Here is a 17,204-nt window from a genome sequence, read left to right as displayed (position 1 = left end):
CATTTTTTGAGTATTATTATATACACCAGTCCTGCTTACCGTTCTCTAAGTTCACTGATAAGATCCAGCTTTTTCATGACCACTTGAAGTGGAAACAGTTCTTCATCTTTAAATGTTTTCTATCAGAAAACAGGGAAAAGGCATAGAAGATACAATCAAAGTAAAGACAGGTTTCTTAGATCAATAACAAAGGAACTGTGAAATCTCAGACCTTATGTTTATTCCATAAATAACAGCAATACATTTACCATTTGTGTGCCAACACTTAGTGCCAAAGAAATGATAAGTCGCCGCTGCTTTGTGCTTGGTCCATTTAGAGTATTTTCAGCCAAAACTAGAGCAGAGAGCACATCAAGACGCTGTTCGCTATATTTTTTGTCAGAAATTACTCTTTTCTTAAAGACAAAACAGAAAACTATTAATTTTGCTTCTGACATGATGACCAAAGTTTCAGAAGAAAAACTTTTTATCTTTTTCATGATTCAGCTTAAGAGAACATAAACACCATTCCCACTGAGCTTGTTATATAATGTTTTGTACTTCTGTAACTTTGTCTTAGCACTGATGGGACTAACAAATGTATTGAGCATACTTTAAATTTTCCTTATAAATTTAATGACAAATCACTTCTAAAAACTGCTTGAATTTTGCATACTAATAAGAAATCACCTCTACAAAATGATGCATTGATTTCAAAAGTACATACAATGTCAGTTTTAATAAAAGTATATGTATTAAATGCTGCAATTTCAGAGTAGATAACACTGATAATTCTAAATAAAACTCATAAAACACCATGGAGATAGATGACCAAGAATGTTATGTTGGAAAGAATGGAATAAATAAGTTAAGCTAGAAAACATATAAAACAACAGGACTAAAAAAAAAAAAAAAAAAAAAAAAAGGTTAACAATTATGCTGAATATATAATAATTTGCATACCTTGGCTACAGAAATAGAATTAAGAGCCTGATGTTGAAGGTGCTGTGTTATATGTGAAACTGAATCAGCCACAACCATGCTTCTCCTGTAGAACATATGCTCTATGGCCTTAAAAATCAAAAGTAATTTTGTGAAGATCAACTTAAAACTTTCAAGCAAAATTACAGAAGAATATCTTTTTGACCTCAGGCAAGAGAAGGAATTTGTAAATGAAATATAAAAGTATCAACATAAAAAATTAGAAAATTCAGCTATATTAAAATTATAAACTTCTGTTTGTCAAAGAAATAAAGCCAAAGGTAAGCCAAAGTATGAAAAGAGGATCTGCCAAGTATAAAAAATTAGTGTTCAGTATGTACACAGACTCCAAAAGAATGATTTTTAAAGGCATATAATCCAATTGAAAACTGAAAAAAAGACATGAACACATTTTTCTCAAAAGAAACAATAAATAATCGAACAAATATTTACCATCAATAGGGGCTGAACATTAAAAATCATAACCAATTATACCCACTAATTTCTAAAACAAACAAAAACACCTGAAAAGCCTGATAATACAGACTAAGCATTCCTAAACTAAAAATTAGAAATTTGAAATGATCCAAAACCAAAACTTTCTGAGCACTGACAGGACACCACAAATGGAAAATTTCTGACCTCATGTGAAGAGTCGTGGTCAAAAAGTGGGCACACAAAAAACATTATATGAAGTTACCTCCTGGATATTTACATAAGGTATATATGAAACCCTAAATGAATTTCATGTTTAGACTTGGATCTCATTCCTAAGATACCTCATTGCACATATGCAAATATTCTAAAAATAAACAAGCAAAAAAAAATCAAGACTAAAACTACTGGTCCCAAGCATTTCTGATGATAATCTACATCAGGACTGGCCAGGTAGAGAATAACAGGAAGTCAAATATACATGGGAGGTATATAAAATGACATTATTATTTGGGAAAACAATTTGTCATCATCTTAAAGTTGAAAACATACATAACATACAACCCAGCAACCCACCCATAGGTATATACTACATTAGAAAAATTCCTGCATGGGTACACCAAGAAACATGAGAACGGCAGCTCAGTTTATAATAGCAAGAACTGGAAACCACCCTGAAATCCACCCAGAGGCAAGCCACCAGCAATGGAAAGCAGTGTACTACAGCTGCTCATCCCAACATATTCTAATACAAAATGTTGAGTAAAAAAGACAAATCAAGAAATGTATATAAAGTATTACTCCATCAACATAAATTTCACAGTCATATGTAACTATAAATGATTCATGGATTCGTCCAATTGTGGTAAACTAAATAGATAAACAAGGGAATAAGCACAGAATTCAGAACACTGAATTCCTCTGAGGGGCCAGGTTGAGATGCAATCCAGGAGGGACACACAGGAGGCTTTGAAAACACTAGCAGCACTCTATTTCTTAAGTGGGATACTATTTTTTTTTAACTACACTTAAATGTTATATATACTCACATCTGTATTTTTATTTCATTTAAAAAACATAAATAGAAAACAGGTAATATATCTTAAAAAAAAAAAAAAAAGACTGAAAATCCAAAGGTACAATCTCAAAAAAGAAAATCTTTATTTCCTAAACAAATCGGACATCCACTATTAGCAGAAATTTACCAATACATCTTAATTTCAATTTTTATATAAATAAGTTGGGCTCTCCTTCCCAAAAGTTTTATTTTTTATTTATAGTGAATGCTAAGAAACATTTTATGTTTCCACAAGTACTATAATTCTGAATTCATATGATCACCTCTATATTCAAAGCACAAGATTATAGCACTTTTTCTAAATATAAAAACTCTTCATATTAACTAATCTCATATGCATGTGAATGTTATAAAATAATGGATATACAAATAAAAAATAATGGATAATGTAATAAGTGTTTTTTTAAACTCATTTAACAGGCTTTTAAAATTTCCATAACTAAACCTGAACTAATACTACTAAAACATTATTTCCTTTCTTGCTATCTTAACCTTCAATAAAGCTTAAATATATAGGCAGTCCTCAATCTTTAATTTTTCTACTTTATGACATAAAAGCCTACATAACCATAAAACTGTTCTGCTTTTCACTTTCAGTATACTATTCAATAAACTACATGAAATGAATCAACACTTCATTATAAAAGGCTTTGAGTTAGACGATTTTGTCCGTCTGTAGGCTAATGTAAGTATATCAGGTATATCAAGGTGGACTAGACTAAGTTATATGGTTAACAGTACATGACTCCATCCTAAGTCAAGAAGCATCTGTAATTAACATTCACAATAATCAGAAATTTCTTTTAATTGAGAGGGAAGTACACTTTCTCACAAGTTTTTGTTCTCATGTAAACAAAAAGTCAAATGTTACAAGATCAGTCTATTTTAAGCCTGGGTCATTTTTCAATCATGATGGCAAGGTAAAATAACTTAAGACCTACCTTAAGAAGTTCAACAAGCCTGCATAATGCCTTAACTGAGGTTTTGGTCATTGGCTTTTGCATGGACATGTAGAGATTCATCGTGGTTTTAATAATAGTACTAATACTATATGCATATAAGAAGCCCTGTGAAAGAAAATAAAACATTGAGTATGACCATAAGAAAAGATTTCATTTCTTCAAAACTTAATTCTCTATGTAATAGCAGTTAGTCCCCAATTTGCCAATAACTAATGTTTTAAAGTTCCTTTTAAAGCCAGTTCTTAAAATTTTGAAATACTCTTCTTTTCAGGGACAACATTAAATTTAAAGCAGCCCTTAAAAGTTTAGACTACCACAAACCAGAAGATTAGTACTATTCAAACTATAGTGTATAATTAGTTTTTAAATCTTTCCTTAAAAAAATAAAAAATAAAAATCTCAGAGAAATAGTTTGGATGTCAGGGAGGTATCTACCCTTCCTTATCTTTCCTGCCAAGGAAAGAGAATAAAGACTCCTATTTGTTGCCAGTTAGGGCAAGAACTGAAGACTCTAAGGAGCAAGAAATTGAAAAAATGAGAGATTTACTTTCTGACCAAGGCAGACATGCAAACTGCTGAGCTCCAAGTCACTTTCGCCTTTTCTCTTTCCCTAGACCAATCCCCTGACCACTCTCCACAGTCCATCTGCTATCCTTTCTCTGCTAATGAGGCCTTTTTTCCTTCCAGCTCAATAAGAACAGACTGCCTCCTCCCCTTCAATTCATGAAGGAAGCACAGGTGTTTTTAAGGTTTAAAAAAAAATTAATTCTACTAAATGCAGGGAAAGAATGAATAAGAAAACAGGAAAAAAAGGATGTTAACTCTCAATTTTTCTTTTTTTTTTTTGTACCAGGGTTTGAAGCCAGGAGCACTTAATCTCTGAGCCACTTCTCCAGCCCTTTTTATTTTTCACTTTGAAATAGAGTCTCACAAAGTTGCTGAGGCTAGCCTTGAACTTGCAATCCTGCTGCCTTAGGGTCCCAAGTCCTGAGATTACAGGTGTGTGCCACCACACCCAGCTCAAATATGTTTTCCTTTAAACCCAAAGGAGACACCCAGAAACACAAAGGTAAGGATAGCAATTCTTTGGGCTTGGACAGCTCCCAAAAATATACACATATAGTTTAGAGATGAACCAACTATGGAATTGGGGATAGATGCAAGGAAGACAAGCTCTACACCAGTGTTTGTCAAACTTTTTCTCCTGCCCCACCACTCATAAGAAAGTTCTCTCGAAGCAGTCACCATGGCTCCACTTAAGGAATGATACACAACACAGGGTGAGAAGTGGGTTTATCTGATCCACTACTCACTCTGCGGTGAAGAGACATGCTAAATTAAGAGAATGAGGAAATCAAAGAGAAAGTAGTGTAAGAAAAGTGATATTAAGACCAAAGCATGGGGCCCACTTGCAAGCCTTACCTTGTCAGCTACACACCTCACAATAACCCTGCCCTAGTGCCACACTGGGAAAAGTCACAAAGCAGAAACAAAGGAACAGGGAAGGAGATATCTATTCATCCTTATCTGTCAAGAAGAGAGAGACTGATCTCCTACCACACTATGGCAGGCAGAAAAGAAGATTTCCCTTTTTTTAAAATATGGGGCTTGAGGGGCTGGGGAGTTAGCTCAGTCGGTAGAGTGCTTGCCTTGTAAGCACAAGGCCCTGGGTTCAATCCCCAGCACCCAAAAAAAATAAAATAATAAATAAATAAATAAATAAAATAGGGGGCTTGAAGTACAGAACACCTGGGCCCACGTCACTCCATTCATCATTAATCTGTGTACCGGCTACACATGAAGGATGTACTTTAAAATCTAAATGGGGAGAGAGGAGTCTGTGACCTTAATGTTAATGACAAAATAAATAATATGAATCACCTTTCTCATTGAGAACTAGAAAAGATGAGCAAAACAGTTCTGAAATCTCTTGGAAGGCATCAAAGAGCTAGCAAGAAAGTAAGAAAATAGGAGGCCAAGACCTAGGAGAAGACAGAAACCCAAAGAAGTGAGCCAGTATTTAGGGTTGCTCTCTCTTAGAACATCTGCCTTAGAAAATTCTGTTAAAGACAGAAGCACAGCACACCTTTCAACAATGTCTCCAGGAAAGAGGAATAAAAGCAGGCCTTCAAGGAGGGGGCAGAGTTCTGTTAAACCACCCAGGCTCTGTGGACTCTAAACGATTGATTACCTGCATTCTCCCCCAATTAAGGGTGAATTGGAAAAAAACTAGCCATCAGAAGTTTGAATCCCTTCAAATCATCTCAATCCATGACTGGGTTGATGTGATCCAGGCTGCCAAGAGTCCTAGACTAACTGTGCTAGGCTGGGTTCCAAATCTATCCTAAACAGCAGATTAGATATAGAGAAAAAGAACAGAAAGAGAAAAGAACAGAAGCAGTAGTGAGGAGTGACTAGAATTTCCCACAAATTCAAGAAGCAATACATATCCCAAGCAGCACATACACACACACTTAGGAGCATCACAATAATATTGCTAAAATCCAAAATCTAAATCTTGCAAGTAATTAAACAAAGATGTTATATTTTAAAAGCAACAAAATCAGTAGCTAACTTAACAAAAACAAGGCAAGCCAAAAGACAATGACACCTTTAAAAGCTAGATGAAAAAACCCAGCCAACCCATAATTCTAACACAGCAAAACTATTGAAATGAAAACATATGCAGACCAAAATAATATTGTGATTCATTAAAAGAAATGCATGCTAAATGAATTACTAGCAGGTATTCCACAAGCAGAAGGATGAAAGTCACCCTGCCTTAAATAAAAGACAAAATAGGGCTGGGGATGTGGTTCAGTGTCCTGGTACCAGAAGGAAGGAAGGGGGGGAGGGAGGGAGGGAGGGAGAGAGGAAGACAGAAGAGGAGAAAAACAAAAGTAGGAAGGTGAAAAGCAACAGAAAGCATATGGCAGTGTGAATCTAGATGAACACTGACTACAAAAAGAACAGCAAAAATGCTTTTTTTTTTATTGTAAACAAATGGGATGCATGTTGTTTCTCTGTTTGTACATGGCATAAAGGCATACCATTTGTGTAATCATAAATTTACATAGGGTAATGTTGTTTGATTCATTCTGTTATTTTTTTCCCTTCCCCCCACCCCTCCCACCCCTCTTTTCCCTCTATACAGTCCTTCCTTCCTCCATTCTTGCCCCCTCCCTAACCCTAACTCTAACCCTAACACTAACCCCTCCCACACAAAAATGCTTTTGATATTTGAAATATAAAGTGAATCAAAGTTACCAAGAGCAATACAAAAGGTGAGAGGGGAATAAACAGAATTCAAGTAGTTTAAAACCATTACACTATCTGGAAAGTGGTAAAACTAGTAAGTTATATGACAGTGAGTAAGAAAATGATGCACTTTAAATCTCCAGAATAATCTCAAAAGAACAGTAAAATACAGAATAACAAGCTATTAGATAAATGGAGAAATAAAATGATAAAAATAATTCACAAGGAAGGAAAAGGGAAATAGAACAAAAGGTAGACAAATAGAAAACAACTAGTTGAGTGATAGTTTTAAATATATATTTATCATTAGTGACATACATTAAAAATGGTACAATGAAAAACAAAGATTATCAGTTTGGGGAAAAAAATATATGTTACTTACAGGAGACACACATAAGGAGTCAAAAAGTCTGAGTATAAAGATCAAGAAAAATATACCATGCAGACATTAACAGAAAACTGCTATAGCTATGTCAATATCACACATAAGAGACCCATGACAAAAAGCATTACTAAAGATAAACATGTATTTTTTGCAGGGATAGGGTGCTGGGGATCTAACCCAAGGCCTCACACATGCCCTACCACTCAGTTACATCCCCAGTTGACAAACACACATTTCTTAATGATAAAAAGTCCAGTTCTACAAGAAGATGTAACAATTCTAAACTTTATTACATTCTCCAAAAAGACAACAAAAACTGAGGGAACTACACAACTAAATAACAAATTCACAACAATGGTAGGCGATTCTGACCAACTCTCTCAGTAACTAATAGAATACGCAGACAAAATCATTTATAAACATACCTTTTGTCGTGTACAGAATACTGCAACTGACAAGTGTAAATTTTACATTCTTTCCAAGTACACATGAAATGTTTATGAATGCTGAGCAAAAACTAGGCCTTTACAAATTTTGAAACAAATAACCTGAATATTTCTTCAAATCAGAAATAAAAAGATAACTAGGAAATCCTTACATATTTGTAAATGAAGAAATATCATTTAAAAACCCACAGATCTACATCCCAATTAAAATTTTAAAATATTTTCAACTGATAATGAAAATACAAAACAAAAATTTATGAGCTACAGTTAAAAAGACATGCTTTAAAAGGAACACAGAGCTTTGGGTATTAGGAAATCCAAATTAACAAGGCATACTTATCCAGACAACCAAAACAATTTGTTTTTAACACAAATTGTTAAAAATACACCCTTATCCTTTCCCAGTTTTTTCTAAGTGTAATTTCTATAAATTAAGAAAGAAATTTAGCCCCAAATATTCTAAGAAAGAAGATGCAACTACCTGTATAAAAATATTACATCTATTGGTGAGGTCTTCGGCAAATTTATCCATTCTCTGCTCTTTAGATAAAATAGATTCCATTTTCATCATCCATGAGCTCACAAAGACGTAGTAAGACTGTACATCTCTAACAAAGGAAAATATGGGGGTTACTAAGCACAGGAAAGAAATTTACTTTATCATGTTGCTGGAATAAAATTTTTCCTTACAGCAGCCATTTCAAAAGACAGATATCATAGATACAATTTACTTATTCAACAAATATTTCCTGAGTGCCAGTACAGGTGAGGCATTATTTCTACTATTGAGAAAAAAACAGATGCAAATCCCTACCTCTGTGAAGCTTATATTCTAGAGTTATATAATCAAGAAATCAAAAATTAAAATCTTAAAATAACTCAAAGATGTTAGATGATACATCCTATGAGAAAAAACGCAGGGAAAGGGGTAGGGTCTGGGACAGGGGTACAATTTTAAAGAGTGTTCAAAGTAGGCTCATTGACTTCATGCCAAGCTTGAAAAAGATGAATGAGTAATCAAGGCAAAATATATAAGAACAGAATTTAAGGAAAGTGAGTGACAAGTGCAAATGTCCTAAGACATTTAGAAATGTGTCTGGCAATGTTTAGGTAATAGCAAAAAATCAGTATGACTAGAGCACAGTGAGCAGGAAAGAGAACAGAGAAGTACAGGGGTGGGGGCTCAAGGGTGGGGAAAAGACTGGAAGGCCTTGTGGGAAGAAGGAATTTCAACTGAGAGACATGGGAAGCCACCAGATGGTCTGATCAGAGTGACCTAATCTAACTGAAAGAGGATCAGTATCACTTTGTCTGACTAACTGTAGAGGGGACAATGGTTTTCCTAGGAAAATCACCTAGGAAGTTACTGTAATAATGCAGGATAAAAGAATGACAGCTTGATCCAGAAAGGAACAATGGCAGTGGTCATAATCTCAATTTAACAGCTCACAGTTAAGGAATGCTTTCTACCAGTCACTATTCTAAGCACTTACAGAATTCACTCACTCAGTCCTCATAATGGCCTTATGAGGGAGGTGCTAAGATCTCCACCTTATAGAATAGGAAACTATCACCCAGGAGCAATGTGCCAAGATCAGACAGCTAGTAAGCATCCACACCAATATTCAAGCCCAAATCCAGGAAGCTGTTGCATTCTGAAAACAATCAGTAAGGGTAATTCTACTATTCAGAATGATTACAAACATTAAATCACTCTGCCAATGTATCTAAGACAATCTCATGTATATGGGAACTTTTAACACCCACAGCTGTGTAAGTTTTCCTTTTTTCCTCTTTAAAAAACTACAAGCAAAAAACAGACAATTCCTTTTTATGCAATCCAACAACACTCATTCTTTTTTTAAAAACTTCTTCAGATAGTGTAAATAAATATCTGACTATTGCCAGTCAGAATTAGCCAAAGGATAGCTCTTTGGGGCAGGAGACTGAAGATACTCACTTGACTAAGGGTAGAATCCCACAATGAGGCTGGTAGCCACACTGACAGGCAATCTGTCAACCTCAAGAACTAAGTCTGAAAATGGATTACATCAAAATCTGCAATGTGTTTTAGGGGTATAAAGCAATCCCTAGCATAAACTCTGAGAAAAAACAGATTCTGCAGAGCCATGATTCCATTAGATAAAAGACACCAACAGTCAGTTTTGGCTTTGTTTCCAGTGGTGCTGGAAATATATTATTAAACATTGATTTAAAAGTATGGAACAGGGCTGGGGAGATAGCTCAGTTGGTAAAGTGCTTGCCTTGCAAGTACAGGGCCCTGGGTTCAATCCCCAGCACCGCAAAAAAAAAAAAAAGTATGGAACAGTGAAAAAACAAGGTCTTAGAACAGCACTTCCAGTTTTCAGAAGGCACCTAAGATGGCCAAAAGAGTCAAGAGCACAACTCAGGGAGATCTTGAAGGAAGTAATGAAAGAACTTCTCCCAGTGGTAAGAGCTGTGGGGATGGTGCATCTGATGGTCCAGGGAGTGTGATGAATGAAGTGTTCCACGTGAGAATAAAGGTGGACTTACAGCCTAGGTGGCTATCTTGTCTGTAGTGCAAGGATCTGGAAGGAGACGCACTAGAATACTATGAACAGGAGTTGTAGAAAGGAGTCATGCAGACAAATGTATAGGGTAAATAAAAAGTATAAGATAATTCCAGTGAAATTCGTAAGAGCTGTGTTAAAACTGAATGAGAAGTATAAGAGGTTTCATTATATTATGTGGAGTATGTGAAAAACTGCTAATTTTGTTGGTCAAAAACGGCAGAATATTGGTAATTTCATATAAAAAAAAAAAGAAGAGTCATGAGCAAGGATCAGAAAAAGAGACTCGACTATGTAGCATTCCCTGAGAGCAACTAGATCAATAAATTATGCAAAACGCAATAACTAGTAAAAAGCATTGTCAGCCTTAGATCAGACTGACTACAAAGCAGAGGTTCATGTTAGTTTTGCCCATCACTCTCACATTCAGATGCCAGATCTTGAAACTGCTTCAGGTTTAACAAAGAGCATAAAAATGCCCCAGAGTCTCATCAGATTATCAGCTTCTTTTCACAGAATAAACAGGAAAAACACTAAGAAGAAAAGAAAAAACAAAAACAAAAAAAATCCTGTCCCAATAAAAAGCACTAAGCAATGTCAGCAACACTTAAGTCAACCTGGGAGTGACATAAGGATTTAGACCTCTATCCCGTAAAGGCAGTTATTTTCTAGGGTCAAAATGGTTGTGAATGAAAAGCAAAATGTAGCGACCACAGGCTTTCAACCCCAGTGAAGGAGGTGGCTGGGGCACGGACAACTTGGGATCTAGCATATAGCGTGGGAGCTGGAAAACTCCTGTACGGTTTCCTCTTCACTTACATAACACTGAGCCCAACCTTCAGATAGATGTATTACTCCTCAACTTGCTTTAAAATGTCAGGATAAAGCTCATGCTGATTGTATCTCCCCTCTCCTGAGTTTCACTTTAGTGAGGTAAATTTCAGCTTTCACTAGCAGAATTGCAAAGAGAATGAAAAAGATAACTATCCCCTTTAGTTCTTGGAAACTCTATGATTATATATATCTTTGGAATCAAAAGAATTTAGAAACAAAATTTGCATGTGAGGGGTGTTTGAAAGTGAACTTCTATCTCCACCTACTAAGACTCACCTCCTACTGCCTGGTGGGCTGATGGTCATCTACGCTGTATGTGCACACAGCTCTGGTGAAGCAGGTGCACTATCTCAGAGCAACCTGCACAACTCTACCTGCCCTACAACAGGACTGACACCAGTCTGAATTACCACTCTAGTGTGTCCTTAAGTATGTGCCTGGCAAACCTCCTTTCTCTAAGCTTAATTTTCCTTCTAAAAACAGGATTAAAAACTTCAGAATAGCAGTTAATAGTTTGGGCTCTAGCACCTGAACTTCCTGGCTCTGCCCCCTTCATTAAACTTGGGAAAATTTAATCTCTCTGCACCTAGGCTTTCTAATCTACATAATGGCAATAACATGAATATCTAGTTTATGGGCTTTTCTGGTAAATAAAAGAAAAAGTACATGAGAAGTTCCTGAAATAATAACTGGCTTACAGTGAGCACTCCATAAACTTCAGGTTTACTTTTACTATTTCTCACCTAAGAAGATTGTTACAGAGTTTACGAGACAAAGTGCGTAAATCCTCTAGCGCAATGTCAGCTACGTAGTAAAAAACTCTAAAATGTTATTACTATCCGTTATCTCTACCTTCCACTTTCAATTTAATCTTCTGGAGCCAGATAGATCAAATCTGTTCCCCCTTCAATTTGAATGACCCTCAGAAAAGAAACTTACCACATCAATTCTTCAGATTTCTCTTTTAATGGACAAACTACAGAAAGACTCTTCATGGTCTTAAATAGAGAAGGCATAGGTCCCAGACCCTCTGCCATCATGATCAGCTTTATCCAGCTGGAGTTTTGGCCCTTGTAAAAAGTGGTACATCCAAACACCAGTTATGATCTAACCAATAAGAATTCGAAAAAACGGATTCCCAGATAGGTCCACGACCTGGGAACTATGTTTATTTATGTAATCTAAGGATATACTGGCATTTTAAACAACTGCATCTCACTACAAAAGAATATTGAGTTTTTAAGAACTTAATTACCCACATTTTTTTTAACTTACTGCTACTAAACCCAATTCCTGTCTCTCCATCTCACATTAAATTCACCTTTTTATAGCCAAACCTTTGTCTTCATCACTCTTCCACTGTTTTAGGAGTATAATAGAGCTCTGGTATCTCTGCCATGAGTAGACCTACCTGAAATGTTATTTTCCACTGACTTTAATCATGAGATATGTGGATCCTAAGAGATACTTTGGGGATCTCCTATATTTCAGAAATATTTTTCCTTCCCCCATTGTAAAGCAGAGATCCAATTTCACCTTGATTACCAGGATCAACAGAAAGTGGTTAAGAACCCCTGCTATGCCTTTCATCATATCACAGATAAATTACATTTACACAACAAAGTCAATAGTAGAGTCTCATGCCATTTCACTTAAAATCTTCACCCAACTTGACATGTGATTTTCACAGTATTCTCATGTAACTATGTGCTATAAATTAATTTCTGATGCTGGTGATGGAAACATGTCTCTATATTATTTTTGTTATCTGCATGAAAATTTACCCAATTAGAGATAAACAAAAAATAAAGATGATAATGTCTGAAGAAGAGTTAAAAGTGTTCTTTTAGAAAGAGGGTTAAGGTGCAGGGAAGAACTGGGCTTAAAACAATTATCTTTCTCTTTAAGCTTTAGCACTTTTTGACTTTTTAAATAAATGCACACATTACTTTCATAAAAAATAAAAATAAGCTTGGCACCGTAGCACACATCTACAATCTCTGCTACCCCCTCAGGAGGCTGAGGCAGGAGGATCCAAAGTTCTGAAGTTAAAAGCCAACCTCAGCAACTTGGTGAGATCTAGTCTCAAAATAAAATGACTTGGGGAAACAGTTCAGTGGTAGAACACTTGTCTAGCATGTGCAAAGTCCTAAGCTTAATCCCTAGTACTGCAAACTAAATAAACAGAAATACAGGTAAGTAAATAAAAAGGGAGGCAAAAAGAAGAGCATCAAGTTAAAGTCATCTCCTCCAAATATCATCATGAATACCCAAGATTTCTGATGTCATCAAAAGATATACACTGCTGGGCGTGATGGTGCATGCCTACAGTCACAGTTACTCAGGAGGCTGAGATAGAAGGGACTCAAGTTTGTGAGACTAGCCTCAGAAACTTAGCAAGGCCCTAAGCAATTAAGACCCTGTTTCAAAATCAAATAAAAATGACTAGGAATGTAGCTCAGTGTTAAACAGCTCTGGGTTTGATGCTAAAAATGAATCAGATTTCACTTTAGAAAAAAATTAATATAGTTGATTAAAAAAAGTGTATCTATGAACAAACTGCGTACACTTTAAACAGACTTTTAGCCTACAAAAATTTTTTTTTAAATTTCTAGAAAATAAATCCCTGGAGATGGCCCAAACTTATCTGGTAATGAATAAGTACCCTTGATCTTATAATTCAAATGCTTTCAATATAAAACATCTACATATTTTCATTATGACTGCTTATGAAACTTACTTGGTAAGTGATTGAGCTTTCTGCTGTAAGAACGTATCCCTGTGTATTTTAATGGCTTGAAGACTTTTTCTGTCTAGGAGTTTGGCAGCTGCTGGTATTTTCTGGATAAGAAAATTATCAGGAAACCAAATAATATTAGCAGTTAATGTGATGGCTGGTACCTGAAACAGTGAAGACAAGGGAGAAAAAATATTCAATGCAGGCTTAACAACACACTGTTTAATAGTTCTATAATGAACATGGAATACAATTCACAAAAAAATAACCAGACCAAAAAAAAATCATTAATAGAGCCAGGTGCTGTGGCGCATGCCTGCAATCCAGCAACTTAGGAAGATGAGGCAGGAGGATATAAAGTTTGAGAACAGCTCAAAAACTTAGCAATTTAGAGAGGCACTCTGCAATTTAGTGAGACCCAGTCTCAAAAATAAAAATAAAAAGGGCTGGGGATACAGTCAGTGGTAAAGCATTCCTGGATTCAATCTCCAGTACCAAAAATCAAAAAAACTCACTGAGACAAATATTTTATTGTAGCATAAAGTGAAAGCATTTCTATTTCTGGTGCTGAGCATGTCAATTTTATTCTTCCTAAAAAATAACACATACACATGGGCATGTATACACACACAATACACATTCTTTCACAGATCTTATGATGAAAGAGCAAATAAAAACTTGAATGTTCTTACTTTTACTCTACTAATAGTGAAAAAAAATTTTTTTAATGAGAGGAAAAGAAAAAGATGGCTGCTTCTCATGTGATCCCATATAATTTGATGACATTACAAACTAAATTTTCAATTTGGAAATCAGGTATTGTATCATGGAAATAGCAAAGAAGCAGAAAAACTATTTTCATTTTTTTTTCTATTTTAACAGTGAGACTAAGTGACAAGAAAAAGAAAAAAGCATAAGAAAAATGCAGTATTAGCAGTAAAAGTTAATGTATGAGAAAAAAACATCTAAACATCCACTTCACTTTATATATAGCTCTCTGTATATTCCAATGAAGTGGAATTAAAGAATATTTTCATTTACTATGTTACCTACTTCTGGAATGCTTGAATTTTAAAACTGAGTACTATCAAAAATACTAGCCAAATTGTATTACTATATTGTGTGCATGTACAAATGTGTAACAAGAAATACCACCATTGCATACAACTACAATGCACCAATAAGAAAATATGGAAGGGAAAAAAAATTCTGAATACTATCAAATTAGTTTTTGTAAATAAGAATAAATTTTTTTTTCTTTTTTTTTTTTTGCAGTGCTGGGGATTGAACCAAGGGCCTTGTGCTTACGAGGAAAGCACTCTACCAACTGAGTTATATCCCCAGCCCAATATATTTTAAATATTTAGTTATATCCAAAATCTTTTTAATCTACTCATTAAAAAAATAAGTTCCAAGTTCTTACCTTCTTACAAATGTCCAACAAAGACTTATAAAACTTTTTATCAACAGTTCGAAAAATCTGAAAGTGCAGTACAAACAGTCCACAAATTCCAACATACTTGTCTCTCTGGTCAATTTCAGAAGGTTCTCCTTATAAAATAATTACATAAGAGAAAAGGAGGAAAATACATTTATATTATGCTTTTAAGGAAATGCAAGTTTTGCAAACAAAAATCTAAAAAATGTGATTTACATTACCAAGTTTGGCTTCTACATTTGCAAAAATTGAGCGAATACTATGTGCAAATTCTTCAGCAAAAGTGCTATTCTTTGACACAGACACTCCGCCATTGAGAGAATCAAACTGCTGTTCTATACAGGCCTAGACAGGAAATATTTAAAGAGAATTTAGACTCCTCATCATAAGCATTCAAGCATTTAAAGTATACGATAAACATAATTAGTTATTTTAATGTTATTAAAACTGAAACAGATTCCTAATCTAGTATCTAAATCCTCTTGATTAGACAATGTGTGTGTACTTATATATCTGACTACAGTTAAGTGAAAGCAAAAAAACTAAACCCCAAATATCTAACTCTGGATAAAGAGATACATAGTGATGTTTAATAGGTGTATTGAAGATATTTCTGATGACACATTGGGAAGCATGTTTTTTATTTTACTTTGCACTCTCAAGGATAGAACCTGTGTTTTCTGTTTACAATTGCTTTCCTAGCACTTTATTGTAATAAGAGTGGAAACATCCCCTGGAAAAAGAATAAGTAACAAAAACATTTATTTTCTGAATCTAATGAACAGTTAAATTCATAAAAACAAAAGCTGGGATCACTCTATTAAAATTGGGTTCATGTGAAAAATAAATTAAAAGTTACCCTGAAGCAGACATAAAACAGAATATAATTCAATCTTGGGGACACTACTTAAATCAGTCCTCTCCAAGAGAACTCTCTGTGATGATGGAAATGTGCTATCTGATTAAAGGCGTGCCATGAATTACATGTGACTATTAGGCAATCGAATGTGGCTACTGTGACCAAGGAAGTGATTTTCAGGTATGGAGATGTAGCTCATGGTAGAGCGCTTGCCTACCATATGTGAAGCCCTGGGTCTGATCCCCAGCACTAGGAAAAAAAATAGGAAGTAATGTTTTTTAGTTAAGTTAATCAGAATTTAAACAGCTATATGCGGTTAGAAGCTACTAAAATGAACTATGTAGACCCAACACTATGTTCCCTGAACCTAGAAAGAATCCATCAGACTTTTTCAAGGTAATCTACAAATCTTAATCTAGAGGTATCTAACAATAAACAATATTTAACACACTTAGATCTTAATCCTTAGTTTTTTACTTTTACATAATTTTAAAAAAACCCTTGCCCCTAGTACAATCAGTACACTTTTTTGTTTACTACTAGATATTGAAATAGTTATCACTTAATATACTAACAATGATTTTAAGTCAAAGCACCTTTCTTTCTTTCTTTTTTTTTTTTTTTCTTTTTTTTTTTTGCGGTGCTGGGGATCAAACCCAGGGCCTTGTGCTTGCAAGGCAAATACTCTACCAACTGAGCTATCTCCCCAGCCCCAAAGCACCTTTTAAAGAAAAACAAATTCAACAGTATTCTAAAAAGTATCCTACTATAATGCTTAGCTGGGTTAACTATAACAAGTTCATTGGTTTTAGCCTGATACAGCTCTACTCACCTGAAATATCAGTCCATCAAGTAACTGCCCTTCTAACTTTAACAAGAACTTTTCAAATGGCTTTAGTTTTTCTTCCTGAATTCCAAATTTGGAAGGGTTGTGATGTACAGACTTCAGTAACCTTGTCGAAGAGTAAGAAAAAGATCTTAAATCTACCTAATGAATTCTTAAAAACTCAAACTTTTTGCTCATTCTTATTTGGCTTTACACATTTGAAAATTTAAGCAGAAAATTAGAGCATTATATTTAATTTTCTTGTGCTTCTATGTATCATCTTAAATTCAGATGCCTGGAGCTCTGTACATACCAGATGTTTAGTGAATATTTATAAACTGAATAAAATAAAAATAAAGTTTAGAGGGTGTAATAAAATGAAACTAATTCAGGGGAAAAGCCATCACCTGAATAGAATCCAAGGAAAAAAATTA

General features: G+C 34.8%; 1 protein-coding gene across 2 annotated transcripts in view; it reads right to left on the bottom strand.

Annotated features, from left to right (window-relative positions):
- The window catches only part of Washc4 (WASH complex subunit 4), a 55,554-nt gene that overhangs the window by 24,599 nt on the left and 13,751 nt on the right, over positions 1-17,204 (bottom strand). For both annotated transcript variants that reach the window (XM_047549883.1, XM_047549884.1), the window contains 9 exons: positions 16,777-16,897; positions 15,307-15,430; positions 15,071-15,198; positions 13,651-13,811; positions 8,006-8,132; positions 3,415-3,540; positions 943-1,050; positions 249-395; positions 40-119 (listed from right to left, as the gene is read on the bottom strand). In XM_047549883.1, coding sequence (XP_047405839.1) covers positions 40-119; positions 249-395; positions 943-1,050; positions 3,415-3,540; positions 8,006-8,132; positions 13,651-13,811; positions 15,071-15,198; positions 15,307-15,430; positions 16,777-16,897 — 1,122 coding nt within the window. The remainder of the gene's footprint in view (positions 1-39; positions 120-248; positions 396-942; positions 1,051-3,414; positions 3,541-8,005; positions 8,133-13,650; positions 13,812-15,070; positions 15,199-15,306; positions 15,431-16,776; positions 16,898-17,204) is intronic.

This window comes from Sciurus carolinensis, chromosome 4 (assembly GCF_902686445.1).
Source record: "Sciurus carolinensis chromosome 4, mSciCar1.2, whole genome shotgun sequence".
Classification (NCBI taxonomy): domain Eukaryota; kingdom Metazoa; phylum Chordata; class Mammalia; order Rodentia; family Sciuridae; genus Sciurus; species Sciurus carolinensis.
This window is presented reverse-complemented; position numbering and strand designations above follow the sequence as displayed.